At 39.0% G+C, this 19,782-nt stretch overlaps 1 protein-coding gene across 3 annotated transcripts in view; it reads left to right on the top strand.

Annotated features, from left to right (window-relative positions):
- The window catches only part of UNC79 (unc-79 homolog, NALCN channel complex subunit), a 185,972-nt gene that overhangs the window by 116,178 nt on the left and 50,012 nt on the right, over positions 1 to 19,782 (top strand). For all 3 annotated transcript variants that reach the window (XM_055304183.1, XM_055304182.1, XM_055304184.1), the window contains 6 exons: positions 2,378 to 2,485; positions 6,030 to 6,146; positions 8,762 to 8,845; positions 12,236 to 12,338; positions 14,356 to 14,496; positions 17,503 to 17,541. In XM_055304183.1, the coding sequence (XP_055160158.1) occupies positions 2,378 to 2,485; positions 6,030 to 6,146; positions 8,762 to 8,845; positions 12,236 to 12,338; positions 14,356 to 14,496; positions 17,503 to 17,541 (592 nt within the window). The remainder of the gene's footprint in view (positions 1 to 2,377; positions 2,486 to 6,029; positions 6,147 to 8,761; positions 8,846 to 12,235; positions 12,339 to 14,355; positions 14,497 to 17,502; positions 17,542 to 19,782) is intronic.

Raw genomic sequence — 19,782 nt, 5'->3', positions numbered from 1 at the left:
AAACGTGAGATTATACCATTCTTCTGATTAAAACTCCCCCCATTGGTTCTGCATTTCTTTAATAGTAAAAGCTCAGGTCCTTTATATTTCTGGAGTGCTATGTGCGGTCTCGATTCTCATTAGCTCTCTGACTTCATTTTGTACTGCTCTCACCACATTGCTTCTACCAGCTACAGTGGCCACCTGCCATTTTCTGAGCGGTCCCCACATAATCCACCCAAGGGCCTTTGCACTGGCTGCTCGTTCAGCCTGAAACTGTCTTCCCCACATGTCTACCTGGCTCTGTCTCTCACTTCTGTTGATCCTTTGATCAAACACCAGGTTCTCAATGAGGCCTGAACCACACCCCACCTTTCCACCCTTGTCTGGCATCTTGGAATCTCTTCTTCTCTGTTTCTTTTCTACAGAGAATTACTCTTATAACATATGATTTTACTTTTATATATATTATTGTCTGTCTCTCCCCACTGAAATGAAAGTTCCCAAAGGCAAGTTTTCTTGCCTATTTTGTTCAAGTGCGTAGAAGAGTTTGGCAGATGTTTGATGAATGAATGAATGGTTGTGGCATTTTCTACACATCACTATAAAAAAATGAGTGAAAATAATTTAAGCCAGTATATAGGTCTACTCCAATGTTTGTTGTCTTAAACTTATACAAATGAAAGGTTTTGTGAAATGATTTAGGATTGAACAAAAATTGTCTGGCTTGTGGAACCTTTGTATACAAGCAATTATTACCAGCTTGTTATAGTAATGACATTTCTTTAAAATTAAAGATACAGCAAAGATTTCAGTAAGCATAGCAAAACTCTAAAAGTCTCAATGATCTTTCAAAAAATTCTTGAAAATGAGCTTTAAGCTTTCGCATTCTACAATATTGGGGGGATTATTATGCCCTAGGAGCAGCATATGAAACAGAAGCAGATGAGGGTGAAGAGAGGTGATTGTGCATGTTTTTATTTATTTAATTTTAATTTTTAATTTTTTTTGGACTGTGTGTATTTTGAACTAGTGGTTTGGGGGGAATACCTTAGAGAAAAGTAATAGCCTAACCACTAATATCTTAGTGACTAAGGTAATTTAAAACAGGTCATTATTTTGCATTTACTCAAGAGGTTTCAGGAAACAGTTATACTTTTTTTTTCATCAAGAAATTATTAATCTGGCAACCATATTTATTTATTCAGAAAGACCTCTCAAAACTGGATGTTCCAGCATCAGTGCGTGAAAACTTTCCTCTCAGGCTCTCACCTAGGATCAGTTTTATTTCCCAACAAATTTAGTGTTCATCCAAGAGAATAGCATCTGCATACTTCAGTTATATGTATGTATGAATGTATGGTGACTTGCTCTGTGACAAGAAAAAAATTGACGATATGAAAAGAATGAGACAGAATAGTCTTGAAGCATGAGAACTTGAAGCCATTAGGAGGGGCATCCTCAAATCATAGCATGGACCATTCGTGGAAGTCTGTAGGGTAACAGGCTGCTCATTCTGTTCAGTATATAGTGTTGCTTAAGATGGCAAGGAAGTTTGTAAAGAATTGAGGGGCTTTGCTATGATAAGCCATTAAACTCTTCAAAAGTTATAAAGGGTAATCTTTACCTAGAATAGCGTGCAACAGCTTGTTTCCCATTACTGATAGATTAGTAAGACAACAGTGTATGCGGAAAATATTTCCTCTTAGATACATTTGTCAAATGGAAGGAGCCAGTGATATAGTCTGTTTCTTGCCTACCTAATAAAATAGAAAATCTATTTATACCAAGTTAGATACAGTCCCTGCTCTTATATTACTTATGGTTTAGCAAAGGTTCTACACAACTAAATAGACAATTACATTATAGTGTGTTAAGTTTGGGAAAGGTTAAGGACAGGGTGTTTTGGGATTACATAAGAGTATCACATGACCCATTTTGGGTTGTTTTTTGGGAGAACAGGGTTCCTTGAAGACCTTTTGGAGGAGGAACTGTCTGTATAATTGAGATGTAATTAATGAGTAACAAATTACCAGAAAGAAGTGGAGTGGTGGAATGATGTTAGGTGGCATGAACTGTAAGCATCTTTAGGTAATAGATGAAAAGCAATTCAGTTCTGGAAGGGTGATGTGACCTGCTCAAGGATATGCACTAGGGGCACAATGAGCTTTAGCTTTGTAACTGTGCTTTTGTTAATCTCTGAGAGGCATATATACATATGGAAGCACCTCTCCATGGAATTTTGAAACATATATATATTTCCATTAAAGTAATTAGTAGTACCAGAACACATAGAATGATTTGAATGGATAATTAGGCAAGAAGGAAAAGATGGAAAAGGTTCTTGAACTTGCTTTTAATCAATGTTCTGAGCTTTAAATAATATTTCTGTTTGTAGATCCCTCTACTAAAGGACTTTCAACTTTGGAAATGCCACGAGAATCCTCATCTGCCCCCACATTAGAAGCAGGTGTGCCAGAAACAAGCAGCCATTCCTCAATATCAAGTAAGATTTCCTTTGGTGATCATTTCACCTGTACATTGATTTTGGAACAATATTTGCTGCACCGTTTTCAATTTTCAGACTCCTGGTGTTGGTGTTTTTTCTTTATACACATTGTGTTAGCGTCCTAGGTGATGCTCTGCTGTAAGATCTTAGAGATCCTGATGCAAGGGCTCGGTTTTGTCAACCTCTCACATGTTTAATATAAATCAGTACCATTACTGATTGGCCAAGAATCCTAATTTGTTAAGGGATAATCACTGAATCTCATAATTCAATAAAATAAGAATTGTACATGACTAGCCTAAGCATAAGGCATGGAACTAGTTTAGGGACAAGTGAAAAGCATTGTTCATGACAGAAGTTTACATCGAACACCTTTGTTTAATTTGAATCACTTCCATCATTGACAGAATTGTATCTAGGTTATCATAAAATAAATGTAACAGATAGATCATGATCCCAGAGACATGATTGAATCTTAGCCCTTCTGGATCTGAAAATAAAAATGACATGAAATTCTACAGGATCTGTGGGAGGGAACTATTTTGAAACTGCCTGCTGTAGTTGGGTCCTAGATTTTGTCCTTGAGGAGTGTGAGTTCCATTGAGGTGAAGGTAAGGGTGTCCACCTGGCTCAGTGGAGTCCATTGAGAGACTGTAGCATAGGAGGTTCTCAGCAGGAGTCAGAGATACTGGGCTCCTGCAAGCCCTTGTCACATGCTGGTCTACCTTGTGCTCCATTTGGACATTGCATGAGGAGCTAGTTAATTTGTATTTGACCGTCTTTTGAAATAAAGATGATCCTAAAAACCATATAAAAGAGCTTAACTTAAATGCTGGACTGGTAGTATGGAAAAACATCCATCATCTTCATGATTCATTCATTCATGCATTCATTCATTCAGCAACTATTTATTGTCTGCTGGGTGCTTGCTGCTGGGGATTAAAAGTGAATAAATAAGAGATACCCCTTGTTCAAGGAGTTCATAGTCATAATAGTAATAATATAGCTTCCATTTATTTGACACTTACCATGTGCTGGGCACTGTGCCAAATGGTTATACACATGGTTATCTTAGTCCTGATATCAGCCCTGCATGGCAAATATTGTTGACCCCATTTTATAGACTAGGAAACAAAGGTCAGAGAGGCTAGATGACTCGCCTAAAGTCAGATAGCTACTGAGTGATAGAGACAGGGATTGATGGCAGTTCTGTTTGATTTGCAAGTCCATGCTCTCTTTTGGTATCACACGCTGCCCTGGAATAACTCAAAATCACTTATAATAGAGATTATAGAAATTCTAAGAAAATATTTTCAAGTGACTGTTACTTGCCCTTTTGGTAGCAAAGAAGGACAGGTAGTTCTGAATTTAATTATTCTTTTATCATTAAAATCTGTTTAATAATATGATAGAACACCTATTTTTAAGCCTGAATACTAGGATCATGAAAATACATTTTCTTCTCCTAATTTACATGAATATCTCCCCCCCCACACACACACACACACAAGAGGAAGGTAGTGAATTCTTTTTTTTTTTAAAGATTTATTTATTTATTCATGAGAGACACACAGAGAGAGAGAGAGAGAGAGAGGCAGAGACATAGGTGGAGGGAGAAGCAGTCTCCCCACAGGGAGCCTGATCTGGGACTCGATCCTGGATCCCAGGATCACGCCCTGAGCCGAAGGCAGAGGCTCAACCATTGAGCCACCCAGGCATCCCATGATAGTGAATTCTAATTAGAATTCCAAGTTGGGTATAATTTGAGGTAGGATGACTAAGTCAGCTCAACTTCAGTGCTAGTTAAATGTGTCATGAAATAAGTGTATCCCGTGTCTCACAATCCTAGAGTCGTGTCTCTAACTTTTCTGTAGTCAGCAGAATTCATCATTAGATTTCCACCTTCTTCCTCTTCTCCATTAAAAGCATGTATTGGATGGCTATTGGTGGTGTGTTCTTGGAGGCGTCATGCCAGGCACCTCACACACTGAGCTAAACACCAAGGGTTTTTACTCTCAGGGAATTCTGCTGTCTTTACACACAACTGAGAATCAGAGAAATCATGAAATCACCAGAGGTCTTAAATCCTCCTTTGAGCATGCCCATTTTTTAAATTGGTTGAGTCTTCTAAAAAATTTCAGCTTTTGCATTTTACCTGAAGTTCCACGTTTCAAATGAGTCATAATATTGTAAATTTTACCAATCAACAAGATTCAAAGATTTTCTGTGTTGGTTTGCATAGTCATTTTTGTGGATTTAGTTGATGTGGACTCCAAGACACAAGAATTCCCATCACAGTCCCCTCTTTGGATCAGTTTGCTAGCTGATCATTTTGTAGCTAACCATGTCGTGACTACCATGAATCAAACAGCATGCTACTTACATTAAAAATGTTATAATTGATTTCACATCTCACCAAGTTGTGGTCTTGGTACGGTGATTGTGAAACCTATATATAACATTTAAGGCTTTCCAGGAGCCATACAGTCATCCCAGTTTCTACCATCCCCTGATAGGGCATGTATGTAAGAAGTTGAAATTATCCTCCTAAAAGAAAGAGAATAACCATAACCACATGCTCTCCAATGTCCAGGAATATGGGATCATGTAGAAAAGGCACAGCAGCGAATTCTCTGCTTTTCTTAGTGGGCTGGTAGCAGGCACTAATGGGACCACTGGTAGAGGAATAGGAGGATAGGAGGCAGGTTGCTTTTTTACTCAACAGTCTACTGGCAGAAGTGATTTTTTTAAAATTCTGGTTTCTGGTTTGGAAATGCTCATAACGACATTTCATTGGTGGGATATTTGTCAATGCTTAATTGCAGGATAAAAATGTTACCGCTACTCTCTAAAACAAAGATTTGTACTAGAACACACTTGACGGACTGTGATTTGATTCACATCTTCCCAAACAGTAGGCAGAGGCTCATATGGAAATTGAAAGTGGTATTGACTTTGGAGTCAGCATGTTTTGATTCTGTGGCTACTTCATTTGCTAATTCGTTCCCAAGTAAAATAATATCATTTGCTTCAGTTTCTCTCTCAAAAAATTGGGGTTGATATGTCATTTTACTCCAAAATATATACATACACACACACCACACACACACACACACACAGACACGGGGACATTTTGGTGGGGATATAAATGGAGCCTGAAACCATGGATTCACAAGCACCATTAAAAGCAATTAAGCTATAAATTCAAAATAGTATTATCTGCCTTAAATTCTTTTTGGAACAACATAAAATATATCAATAAAAAGTAAATGAAAGTAATCATACTGTTGTAACTGGAGCAGATATTGACAGGATACAGATAAATACTCATAGGCACTGTTTCATTCTTTAGTAAAGGAAGAAAGGCACCCAGAACAGCAGTGTGCCTTAGTTTTTCTTTTGGATGGGAGCATACAATTTATCAAACAACTACAAATAGCCAATGAAGGTTCAGTTAAGATTCTATATGGATTTGTAGAGCCTTTGTGTGCATTGGAAATTTATTCCCCCTAGTAATCATGTCCTAATTTCCTCCATATAGCTCAGTATAGGCAGATGAAAAGGGGATCCCTGGGAGCTCTGACAATGAGCCAGTTAATGAAGCGACAGCTGGAACATCAGTCTAGCGCCCCCCATAACATCAGCAGCTGGGACACTGGTGGGTCAAGCTTTTTCTCTTGTTTTACCTCTCACATTAGCTACTGCCACTTTCTTTGTGTCCTCCCTGCTCTCGTGTGAAGGATTAGATTTTCTCTTAAGTTCTTTGGTTCAAGTAATTAAAAAAAAAAAAAAAACAAAAAACCCTAAGGTAATGAGTAAGTCTACATAAACTTTCCAAGTGTTCTAGAGCCACCCGTTTGTCCATTTAGGCTGGTGCAACTCTTTTTCCTTTAAGACCCAGATCCTAGATACTAGGTCATCTATCTGGGGGACGAGTGATGTGAATGCATAAAGGAGTGACTGGAACTATGATTTCACAATGCAAATTACAAAAACAAAATTGCTGGATTTATCAATATTCTCTGTTTTGTGATGTACCCCAAAATAAGGGCCTCATAATAGTATATACTTATAATAACAAATGTAGCTTATCAACATCATGGTCTACTGGTAGGTTTGGGAATATGAGTTGTGTGTTTTAGTTGGCAGGGTCACCAGGTTGCAGTCGCACACCCTCATGCTCATATGGTGGAACTGCATCTAACCTCAGTTTTAAAGTAAGACTTGATTGCCATGACATGTCTATTTTAAACATGATCACTGTGCATCTTCTGAACTTTGTTACCACGTGCTGCACACGTACTACTTTTCAAGCCAGTAGTACTGCCACAGTCTTGCTCTTTTGAGTGCCTGCCATTTGTGGGTTTTCTTTTTTTCTTTTTTAATTAAATGGGTCATTTGAGTTACAAGATTATAGATGTAGAAGCACTTTGCAACATGCATGCACTATGCAAATGTCACGGTTTGTTCCTGTGATATGCTCTGGGGGCCAACACTTGTTTGTATCAGACTAGTTTAATCTCTTTGTTAGTACACTCTGGCTGTTGTTATATGAGATTATTATTTTAATTTTAATATCTTTCAATATGACCAGGAATTATAATCTCCACAAAACCAAAATATTGACAGACATATTTTTTCTAAAACCATAATATTTACACACATTTTATCTTATCTCCCCCATCCCAACCGCCCAATTGTTCTTCCAAAAAAGGAGAGCTAGATAATTAAGTCCCACACAGCATACCCAATCCTACATTTGGCAGATAGTTTCAACTCTCTGGCCTTTATAAGGGTTCTTAACATTTTGAAGGTTTCGTGTTTTATCTTTCTTTGGTGATAAGGGGTAGTGAATCATGTTATGGCTGAAAGCCAACAGCAAGAGAGTCAAGGAGAAAGACAGGATAACCCACCTCAATAGCCTATTGGATCTGGATGGAGTCTTTCCGTCCACACCAAAGAGGACTGACTCTATTTCTCTCTTTACTGATGAAGCTATGTGAGGAAGTGAGAATAGGAAGGAGCCTTTGGTTAGTTCTCTGGTAATTAAATGCCTCCCTTTTGTCAGGTTGACCTGGGACTCCGAAGATTATTTTACCATGCTTCTATTTTCTGTGGCAAGTAGTTCAGTCGAAGCCAACCATTTCAGATTCAGATTACCATTGCAACCTAGTTTGATTGACTTAGTAGATTTATAAGAAGGCAAATAGATCTCAATTTCCAATCCAAATCTTAATCTAAAAACAGAATCTACATGATGCCAAATAACCCATTTAACTGAACTTTTCACATTCAACCAAACTTCAGTCTCGCTCATGTCACCCTGGTTTCTCACTTAATACTTGCCATTTACATGCTGTCTGAATTTCTTTCACCCATTTTCCTGGGCTTGTTTTCCATTCTCCAAGTTGGTTCTCTAGTCACCAAGCCCTACTAGAGCTTCATCTCAATAGTCTTGTTTTCATTAGTGCCACAAAAAGTTTTCCCTAGATCTAAGACCACAGGAGGGTTGATGTAGGCATAAGTCAGTGTTAGGTGGCATGCCACTTTATACCACATATATCGATTCACTGACTCACTGGTCTCCAAAGGGACAAAACTAGTCATGTAGACACTGCAAGAAGCAGTCTAAAACACGAGTTAGGATTGAGTCACCTCAGCATGCACCTGCTTGCTCACTGAATACCTGCCTCTTCTCCATCCTTGTACATCTAATGGCTGCTTCTTAGTCTCATCTTTCATAGGAAACAAATGTTCCAGAGGCCCTACTCCTCTGTGTCTTCCCCTGTCCCTCATCCCTGTTCCTCAGCCCTCAGTGAGATACCTGCCATTTCCTTGCTACCAGTTCCACATGTTTTCTGTATGACCTTTCTGGCCATTGCCCCAAAGATTGCTTATGTATTTACTGATTTGCATAAAACATTTATCTCATGGCTTTGACATTAACCTTTCAGTTTTTTCATTTCATATCAAGAGATAATGGTATTTGAGTTTTTTCAGTGGGGAGAATCCAGACTTTTTTTTTTTTTCTTTTTTGGATCGTTTTAGATGCTCTCCTGCTTTTAATTGCATTTCATATACCTGAATGGCAGGTTTTTAGTGAAACCCCAGACAACCCTACCCTAAAATCTAGGATGTTCCCTATATATATTAATAATCAATAATAACAGTGACCCCAAAAATGGCCCCAAGAGATTATTGGTTAAATTCTTTGTATTGTGAATTGTGCTAAATTGACTGCATTGAAGACTGAAATGCTCTATTTATCCACAGAACAGATACAGCCTGGGAAACGCCAGTGCAATGTGCCAATGTGCCTAAACCCTGACCTGGAGGGACAGCCATTGAGAATGAGAGGTTAGTTGAATCGTGAATCTCAGTCTGTGCGACCATGACATCTCATTTTTGAACGTTATTGACAGAAAGTTCTTCTTTACAGTGACTTTCTAACTATTGCGGGCCACATAAAATGAGTCTAGTCTCTCACATAATTTTTTAGAATTTGAAAATAGCCACACATTACTTATTCTTTCAATCTTCTTTAGACCACATGTCCCTAGGTCCTTTAGTATTCCTCTTATTACAGATCAGCCATCCATATTATTGGGTATCTTCTCTCAACATGGTCCAGCTTAATTGTGTTCATCCTAGAATGTTGAGATCATAGTTGAGTAACTTCTTTGAAATCTGAAACCTGAAATTGCAGAAAATATACACGTGGCATTATGGTGCTGATAGGAGTAAGCTGAGAATAAATCTGTGCCAATATCATCAGAATATGTATTTTCAAAATTCATCTCATGGCTAGTTAATAATTACTTCTATTCTTTTTTAATTCAGAAAGCAGGTTAATTTATCATTTGTAAATAACAAAAAAAGAAAAGAAAAGAAAAAAAACCCATAAAACAAAAAATGAACTATGACTGCATCTCTTAGCTACTTCCCTAAATCAAGCAGACCTATTATTTAGGACCATGTCATTCTTCTTATTTTCCTTAGGAATGAGGATATCTTTATCTTCAGCTTTTGCTGACATATATTGGGCAATGAGTAGCAGTTTAACTCCTGTATCTGATAGACTCTTCTCACTTCTGGGCCTAGGAAAAGCTTTTATGAACAAAGTCAGGGTGGTCAAACAACTTTGGTGCTTATCCACGATCCAGTGACTAAGTTCATAGCAGCAAAAATGGAATAAGGTAATGGGAACAAAAACAATCTTTTTCCCAATAAACTGAAGAAGTCCACTGATGCAGCTGAGGGACTGATGGGTGCTTGCATGCCATGAACAGACCAGCACCTTTACAATGCCTCCTATCTCTAAAATTCCCAAAGGAGCTTCAATCAAAATCTCCAGCTTTGGAGTTGGACTTTGGAAGAGGTCTCCTTTTTATTCAAGTTCCTAAGAACCTTCCATTTCTTTTGTTTTTGTTTTTTAAAGATCTTATTAATTTACTTAAGCACAAGTGAGAGAGAGAACACAGAGGGAGAGGGAGAAGCAGACTCCCCACTGAGCAGGAAGCCCAACTTGGGGCTTGATCCCAGAACCCCGAGGTTACATACAACCCAAGCCAAATGCAGATGCTTAACCAGTTGAGCCCCCAGAACCTTCCATTTCTGTTCCTAATTCCATACAGAGTACACTTTGGGTAGTGGTGCCATTAGAAATGTTGCCCACAACTGGGGGACAATGGGACTGCCTTTAATCTTGCAGACTTAGTTATAATTCAGCATAACAAAAGGTAGCTGAGGTCCATGGCTTCCTTTGCATTTCCCACCTTCTTCTTCTACCTTACTCTGCTCTCAAATTATTAGCAATTTTCAGAAATCCAATGATTTAACTAATGTTGCTATATGGGCAGCACCCAATAACTTTTATAGATGACCACTATTAATATTGGATGACACATTTTGGGTTGTTACTTGAATAAACAGATTCATAGTGCTATTATTGTCAAAAATACCTGTTTCTTGGCATTTGTATTGAGTAATTATTGGCTTGAAACCACCCAAATGACTTTGTTTCCATCCCTTTTCTTGACTTGAATTGTGAATTCTATTTAATAGTAATTGGTCATAGTCTTCTGAGAGACAACTCAGAGAGTTTTTTTTCTTTTAATTTCTTATTTCTAGGAAGACTGTAAACATATCACCATCATGGGCTGAATTTTTCTATCTTTAGTGTAGGCATTTTGGCATCTAATAGACATGGTCTGTCAATGTTTGAGAAACATAGAATATTAGATTTAAACTTTCTATGTTTTGGTTTCTTGAAGCAACTTCATGCTGTTTACCTTAGTGTTTAATAATCAGTCGTCTCCCTTTATCTTGGCTTAGTTCTTGACTTTTCTATTATTAATTAATTCATAGTTATGCTTGTAATAAATACTGTTGGTTCCACTCAAAGCACCATCTTGACGAAACAATTGGAGATTTTTGTTAGTGATGCGCTGGGGTACAGGTAGAAGAGAGTGTTAGAAATAGCTGATAAGTATTGTAGTAAAATTTAGATACCAATTTGGGATGTTTGGAAGTGACATAAAGATATTTTTAGATACTTTCCTTTGCTGTTGAAGTCTGCAGGTCTCCTGTTTCCCATAAAAAACACTTTGTAGACTTTGATCAGGCAAGGGAGTGTACAGTCTGGCAGCATCTTGATACCTTAAAGGCTTCAATACCATTTTTTTCCCCTCTCTCACACTGAAACAGATTGCCTACTTTGCTAGGTTCCTAAAATTTTTATTACTTCTTTTAAAAGCCAGTTCTCCAAATCATTATCTTTCTCCTATTTAAGAACAGATCATACAAATTTGTTTTGTTTTTCGGCACTAAATTACCAGTTCCTTGATGATAAACAGACTCTTTAATGACCATTGAGTTTTTCTACCTTCTTTCCCGTTTGGAAAACTCTGAGTCCCAGTTACTGCTCTGTAGAACATGGTATTATCCTGGATTGTCTCTCTGGGACTTTTCTTGGAGTGTCTCATGTCTACCATTCCTGGAGAATCTATCTGGCACTGGTGATTTTCTTAATAGAGAACAGTCAGATTTACTCATTGCTAGAGCATATGCCAAGGTTCCTGCCTTTGATGTCTCTGAAGGCATCAAAACCCCAAGTTTTAAACTCTGTGATTTTGATTGGCTAAAGTCCCTGGATGTTTCCTTCAAAACCCTTAATATTTTGTTCATAAATATTTCCAGTTTGAAAAAATGAAGGCTTTGGGGCTTATGATATTTCTAAAGTAAAAGGTTGTTCTGATATTTCTTAGCTCAAATCCTTCCCCTTGCTTAAGTGTTTGAGTTTGGGACCTTATTCTTCTCAAGTTAGCAGCATTTTCGGGTTGATATGCATTTGTGATTTTAGAACATAGATAGTAAGGGCAGCTTCTATGTATACCTAGCAAATTCAAGTTGTGAACTTATTTAAGGGTGCTCTTGAATAGATTCCCCCCCTTTCCACTTTTGTCTTTGTCTCCTGTTGGCACACTGAACCCTTTCTGATTTTTTCAAAGTCAAGAAGCAAAGGGAGAGAGAGGTAAGAGTCTAGCTCTTAAAATCACACAAACAGAAACAAATAGCCATCTTTCTTGAATTCATTTTACCTTTGAGGGTTTTTCACAATGCAGTTTATTTGATCATAGCACATCCCATGAGTGTGATCTTGGGAGGATTTGTAAGAGGAGGATGGGCCTTTGCCTGGCCCCAGGAAGAGACCTTTACTCACCAGATGTCTCCTTGCTGCTTATCCAGGCGCCACGAAATCCAGCCTGCTGTCAGCACCCAGCATTGTCAGTATGTTTGTGCCAGCACCCGAGGAATTCACAGATGAGCAGCCGACAGTGATGACAGACAAGTAAGCTCACACTCTTCACCAGATTTATAGAATTTGAGTTTGTGCACCACGCTTGTAAGAAAGTATCAGAGGAGGTGTGTTATGCTTTAAGTCATAACTTGTTCGTCAAGTGGCTGTCTCCCTAAGGGTTGGTGTGCATTTGTTACTTTAGAAACATGGTATCATTGTACACTCAGGTTCTATTTATACCAAAGCATGCTCCCTTTTCAGTTTGGACAAATGCAAATCCTATCCACTTACTGATTATTAGAAGCTTCAGATTAGTAAAATGAGACTAAGTTTGAGATTTGATTCTTATTCCCATCCTGCCAGCAGAATCCTTTCTCTGCACCTCAAACTGGTTATAGCACCTCGCAGTTTGGCAGCCTTTGGTATCCCCAGATTTCATACAGGATAAGGTCCAAATGCCTTTGCTTATGACAAAAGGCCCTCTAGATTTGTGGAGGTATGGCCTTACCACTCTTCACCAGGAACTCTTGCCCCAGCCCCCTCACCTTCTCCAGAGTATGCCTGAGGTGTTCTCTGTTCTGTGGCTTCATAGGTACCCTTCTCTCTGTCCTTCCTCTGCCTGGTGAGCTCCTTTTCATGCTTCAGGACCCAGCTTAAAGCACACAGCAGAATTAGTCATATATCCTCCTAGTTTCCATAGTAGTTACTATACCATTCTGTTCTACCGCTTACCATGCATTTTAATTGTTTCATTGTTCATAAATACAGGTTCTTCAACAGATTGTGAGTTCCATAGGGACTGGGACCCTTTCTTCTGACTTTTACACTCTAAGCTCCCTATACATTGCCTGGCACACAAACGCTTGTTTAGTGAGTATGGTAAAGAATAAGACTTGCAGGATTTCAAGTTTGGAGAGATCCCTTTGGGCTGGGGAGACTTCCTGGTATCCCAAGCGCTGGGTAGGCTTGTGATAAAGGGAGAAGAGTATGAGGTGCAAAGGGCTGGTGCCACAGTCATTTCTAAAGAAGTGACTTGCCCACCTTGGAGGGCTACCTTGGAAAGTCCACACAGGGAGCGCCTAGCTGTGTGGGGGAGGCTCTTCTTGTTTCCTCCTTGAGTACAATCTCCCCATTTTGTGTTCTCCTCCAAGTCCCAGTCTTTGTGTGTGTCCCATTCCCCCCTTTTTTTTTGTTATAGATGTGAATCCTACATTTTTTAAAAAGGCCAATTTGTCAGGGATTCCATATATAGAGTTTGTATTTAGGAAGTTTCCAGACAGAAAGTTCTCAATAGTGATCTTCGCTCCAGTCCACTCACTATTCCCAGTAGACTTTCCCTTCACTTTATAAAGTTGTCTGAAGGGCTGTGGCTTTGGCTGAGATGAATTAAATTGAACCTATACTTGAAAAAAACTTAAATTGAACCTATATTTGATAATGTAAAGAGTAGTGTTGGAAGTTAGGTTCGGGTGCCATTGTGTTTTTACGTATTACACTCAGTAGGCATGGCGAGTACGTAAGACTGATCCAAGTGAGTGGTAGAGAAGAGACTGTGATCCAGACTCCCCAGGCTTTCTTGTTCTTTTGGCTTAACTACCCCATCTCTCACCCACAAATAGGACATTTTTCAATCTAAGAGCGTAGGAAGGTTTCCATTTGTGTCCAGACATTTTTCATGTTTAATTTCAACAAATGAAAAAAATATCTGTTACTGACTATCCCTAGCAATAATTTTACAAGCATAAAATCCCTCAGTCAGAAGCTTCAAACTGTTAGTTCAACTGGCGTTTGCTGTAAAAGGGAACAATAATTCATGTACATATAGGCCAGACACTTGTGAATTGAATGTTTTCAGTGACTTAAAGAACCTTCCTGATCTCTGCCATGTGTGCTGTTTCTGTGTTTAGGGTAAGGGTGGCATTGGAGTCAACTATTTATTGTGAAAGTGGGACCACTGACCTCCTTTGGGAACTTTTTCAAGACTCACAAAAAATAGCTGTATATACTTTGTTATATCTTGAAACCATTGTTGGCTTTCGTGTACATCATTCCTCTGTTTTCTTTGCAGATGCCATGACTGTGGGGCCATTCTTGAAGAATATGATGAGGAAACCCTTGGGCTTGCCATTGTGGTTCTCTCCACATTCATTCACTTAAGCCCAGATCTGGCAGCCCCGCTGTTGCTGGATATAATGCAATCTGTGGGAAGGTTAATATCACTTCAGTTTTGTTTGGAAAGAAGGAGCCTAATTCCATCTATATCTTGAAATAGAAACTATCAGTTCAAAAGTAAAACATTCAGTAACCTTATAGATGTTTGATAATTTGTGGGATGGATCAACCTAGACTAATTTTAAAATTGAATGGAGCAAACTTTTAAAAAAGATTTTATTTATTTGAGAGAGAGAGAAAGTAAGTGTACATGAGCAGAGGGGAGTGGCAGAGGGAGAGGGAGAAGCAGACTCCACCCTAAACAGGGACCCAGATGCAGGGCTCAATCCCAGGACCCTGACTGAGATCATGACCCAAGCCAAAGCTAGACACTTAATGGACTAAGCCATTCAGGGCCCCTGGACCAAGCTTTTGATTGAATTTCCCAGCCGTGTTGGGTCATGAGCCACAATGTCACAGTGTCAGAATGAAGCTAGAGGAAATTACACTAAGAAAACTCCACTGTTTATTGGTGTTAGTTACTACTTGGGTTACTGTGTGGGGCATAAGTTCTCAGAACTGTGCACAGTTCATAGTTAGACAGTTTACAAGGTTTAGATATTATTATTTATAAGATTTATTTATTTTTTTAAATTTATTTATTTATGATAGTCACAGAGAGAGAGAGGCAGAGAGAGAAGCAGGCTCCATGCACTGGGAGCCCGACGTGGGACTCGATCCCGGGTCTCCAGGATCGCTCCCTGGGCCAAAGGCAGGCGCCAAACCGCTGCGCCACCCAGGGATCCCCTATTATTTATAAGATATAGATAGTATTATCTCTTTATGTGTTTTAAGATGGGTTCTCTAGGTGTCCTGCAATCATGAGGCATTGTCATGGGAGGGGGAGATGGAGTATAGTTTTACACTTTTGGCTCAGAAAATAGAAGGCTGCACATATTTTGGGAACAGGGCTTCTACCTCAACTGAGGGGAGATTAAACTAAGCTGCTTTGAGAATTTTCACATTAGGAAGGTTCCATTTAGTGGATAGGACATTAGAAAGAGAGTGATGTATTTCATGGGTATATGTATAACTCAAATTCAGTAACAAATTGTAGTCCTAGCGTGAACAATTTATAGGAGAGGATCAGACTGAATTCCACATGAATGTCCTGAGTTTCCAGTCTTGATTAAGAGTCGTAATAAGTAGTGTGAGTGGTAAGTGCTGTAGAAGCTAAGGATGGAAACAGTTTCTTTGGGAAGATCTCCATGGAGGAGGTAGGGGGAAAAAAAAAACAGAATTCTTCAAATTCCTGGCATTTGACAGAGGGAAAGATAATGAATTGTAATGGAGCTAAAAGTTGATTTTTTTTTTTAAGAAGAAATGCTGATTTCCAATTTAGTCAAACAAGAAAGCATTAAATGGTTAGATGGTATAACTATTCCACCTGTAATACCGAGAAATAGCCAGTGTGCAGTGATGAACAGTGGGTGATGAAGAGATAAGAAAAGAAGAATTATTTCATTTAAGTCCTTGATTTTAACCTAATCATAGCAATCAATCGTGGAATAAAAGTATCAGCTTGTAGAATTGAGAGTTTTTATTTTCGATACTTTTCAGATTTAGAATAGATAAAATTATTGGTTTGATCTGTACCATCTCCTTAAAAGAACTGATCTAAGTTGTAGCTGCCATATAGAGGGGTTTTATTTTGTTTTTGTCTAACATCAGTGAGAATAAATAAATGTTCAAGCATTGCCCGCTGTCAGGATGAAAAGATGTGAGCTTTGAAGATAAGTAAAGGCAAAAGGCTTTGAAGATAAGTAAAGGCAAAACAGTAGCAGATACATTTTTACATGCTTACATATACATATATTTAAATCCCTACTTCATTTGGCTAGACTGGTAAGAGATGGGGGGGGGGTGTGAGGGGGGCATTTAAAGTAGCCACCACAGCTTTCAGCAACCTAAGCCTGATCACCAAACCTACCAGGAAATGGATTCAGCAATCAAATGATTCAGGACTTTCTTGCATGCCACAATTCCAGATGAGGTAATGTGGACTTATGAACACTTAAGTTTATTTGTTAGTCCCACAGGAGATATTTCTAGGGCATTCTAAGCATATGTAATCTCAGCATTTATCACCCAAGACTTTTGTGATTGTGTAGTTTGCTCTCTACTTAGATCCCTCTTAAAATTTACTCATCCCTTTTTGCAGAGAGAGCCATCAAGATTGCATTTGCTGCACCCTTAATGACTATTTATGTCATTTGCCAAAGTTTATTGATGATTGTAGTGTCATTAACCAAAGCAACTGGGAATGGTATCTCGTGTTAGTGGTTGCTGGTCCCTCCAGTCCTCTCCAAATGCCTTCCTGGCCAGGCACACTCTTGTGGTCTTAAGTAAATGAACATGAGCATTCTCCTTATTTGTTTCTTCAGTGGCTTACTGATCAAGACAAGTTTTTCTAACCCCACTGATTTAGCAGGTTTAGACATTCTCTTTCTTAATACATATAGAATATTTCCATGTGGATGAGCCATATAATTATTAAAAATTACATGTTATATGTTGATTACTTGATACATTTCTCAATATGTCATTTCAGTTCATTGACAGAGTAGTTGACAAATACTCCTATTACCTTCTTTACTGTCTTACAGAGGCTTTTGCAGTTTGTGGTTACATTTCAAAGGTGAAATACAAAGAAATGAATTTTGAGTTGAGTTCAAATATAAAGAGATGGACTGGGTCAAGTGCTATTCTGCTGACTAACTTGGCTGCAGCGGCCAGTTTGTAAATTTGGCCTGGTGATAGAGGAAACTAGCTTAACTGTATGTGTTTCCGTTGAAACACCTGATTTGATGCAGAAAGCAGATCTCAGGAACTGGGCCAGGTTGAACACTGGAGGCGGACCACCAAGTGGGCCGCCTATCCCTAACCAGGGGATTTGTCAATGGTTTTCCTTGTGTCCCCATCTGAGCTGGGGCCTGCCGCAGTACTCATGCATTTCTTCCTGAAAACTGAATATATTCATATAACTCTGTTTACTTTCTCCTAGGTTGGCATCCAGCACTACTTTTTCTAATCAAGCAGAAAGGTAAGGTCCTAAAGTGGGTCCAAATGTCACTTTCTTTTTGTCCTCTGTGCATATCTGTCCTGTTTCTAAAACACCAGTGTGTGTACCTAGAAGGAATGTCTTTAGGTTCAGTTGCAGCTCCAGAGAACAATTTCCGGTCATTCATTAATTCATGCATGCATTCAGTCATTTTATTTTTAATCTTTTTAGGCATTCGCTCATTTTAGTCAACAAATATTTATTTTAGGGACACCTGGGCGGCTCAGCGGTTGGGCGCTTGCCTTCGGCTCAGGTCACGATCCTGGGATCCGGGATTGAGCCCTGCATTGGGCTCCCTGCGAGGAACCCGCTTCTCCCTCTGCCTATGTGTCTGCCCCTTCACTCTCTCTCTGTGTCTCTCATGAATAAATAAATAAATAAATAAATAAATAAATAAATAAATATTTAAACAACAACAACAAAATACTTATTTTAGACCTGCTCTGTAGGAGGCAATAGGCTGAGTACGTAGGTTTCAAGTAGGGGCAAAAGTGACATGATTCCTGCCCTATGGGAACCTACAGTCTGTCTGGGAGGCAAACATAGATAAAATATTTGCACAAATTTGTCATTGTAAACAGCGCTTAGTGCTATGGACACAAGTATAGGGATACTGTGTAAAATTCATTTATTTAGCGAGTATTTATAGAGTGACCACTAGGAACTGAGGATACTAGTTAACAAAACAGCAAGTCTTGGCTCTCCTGAGCTTATATTCTGGCTGGGGAGGCAGACAATAAGCAAATTAACAAAAAAAACTGATAATGTAATTTAATATCATTCAGAACTAAACGCTATGAAAAATAATCAGGTAAGTCCAGGAGATACAGAACAAATGGAGATGATATTCTGGGTGTAATAATGGTCACGGACAGCCTCTCTGAGAAGGTGGTATTTGAACAAAACCTGAAAAGAGGGGAGAGCAATCTATGTGGCAATTTATAGAAAGAATGTTCCAGGCAGAAGAAACAGCAAATGCAAAGTCAGGAAAGTGCCCAGGATATTTGGGGAGCCAGAGACTAAGGCAGGCCTGAGCAGAGTGAGCAGAGTAAAAGGTAGGAGAAGAGCGGACAAGGGGAGGGCAAGGCATTCCAGGTAGGGCCCGGGAGGTCATTGTAAGGAGTTGGGCTTTTACTGAGGTAAGCAGGGAGTGAGGAGCAACATGACTTCACTTCTGTTTTGCCAAGAACCCTCGGCTTTTGTGTTGAAAGTAGGTCATGCAGGAAAACAGGTCAGGGATAGAAGCAGGGAAGCCGGTGTGAAGACCATTTCAGTGGCAGGTGCAAGATAATAAAGACTTGGTTTAAGGTAGTGAGAAGTGGTCTCATTAAGGATACATTCAGGAAATATTTTTAAAGTTGAGCCAACAGAATTTGCTGTTGGTTGGATGTTGGGTTTGAGAGAAAGAAGGCAGGAATGATTACCAGTTTTGTCCGGACAGCTGGGTAGATGGCTGCTGGGCCATTTACTGAGATGGGCAAGCCCAGCTGAGAGATGGCAGGTCTGATGCTGCCTGGGCATTAGGAGGAAGGGGGAAGGATAGAAGGGCTTCCCTGAAGAAGTGGTGTTTACACTAAGATCTGAAAGAAATGAGTTGGGTTTAACTATGCAAATAGCTATGGAAAAAGCATATCCCAGGTCTTGAGGTGGTAAGGACATTGTATAGGAGGAACTACAAAAAAGCCAGTGTGGCTAGAGCCCAGAGATGTAAGACTGGCTTTCCTGATTATACAGGGCCTATAAATTATATGAAATATTTTGGGTTTTTCTAGCAGCATTGGGAAGCTGCTGAAGGATTTTTAAGTAGCAAGAGGTGTGTGTGTGTGTGTAGCATGTACAAAAGTTACTTTAGCTGCAGTGGGGAGAGGGGACCAGAGGACAGCAGGAATGTGTACTGGATGGGACTTTGGACACATTGATCTCTCTGCTTTAATTTTCTCATTTATAAAAGAGAGATACTATCTATAGCCTTCTTGTGCCTCAGAGGGTACTTGCTGTGAGGTCCAAGTGATTGAGTATATGTGAAGCTTAACTGTAGCAGCTCCTGCAAACATAAGATGGTGCTATTGTTACTGTACTTCTGTAACTTTTGGTTTTAGGAATATTTGCTCTTCCTTTTCATGCTTATTTATAGAGTTTTTTTTTTACTTTTTCCCCTAATATTTTATTCTAAAAATTAAATATACTGCAAAATTTGAAGAACATTATAGTGAACACTTACAT

Source organism: Nyctereutes procyonoides, unplaced genomic scaffold (genome assembly GCF_905146905.1).
Source record: "Nyctereutes procyonoides isolate TBG_1078 unplaced genomic scaffold, NYPRO_anot_genome, whole genome shotgun sequence".
Lineage (NCBI taxonomy): Eukaryota > Metazoa > Chordata > Mammalia > Carnivora > Canidae > Nyctereutes > Nyctereutes procyonoides.
The sequence above is the reverse complement of the archived record's forward strand: the minus strand, read 5'-3'. Positions and strand labels throughout refer to the sequence as shown.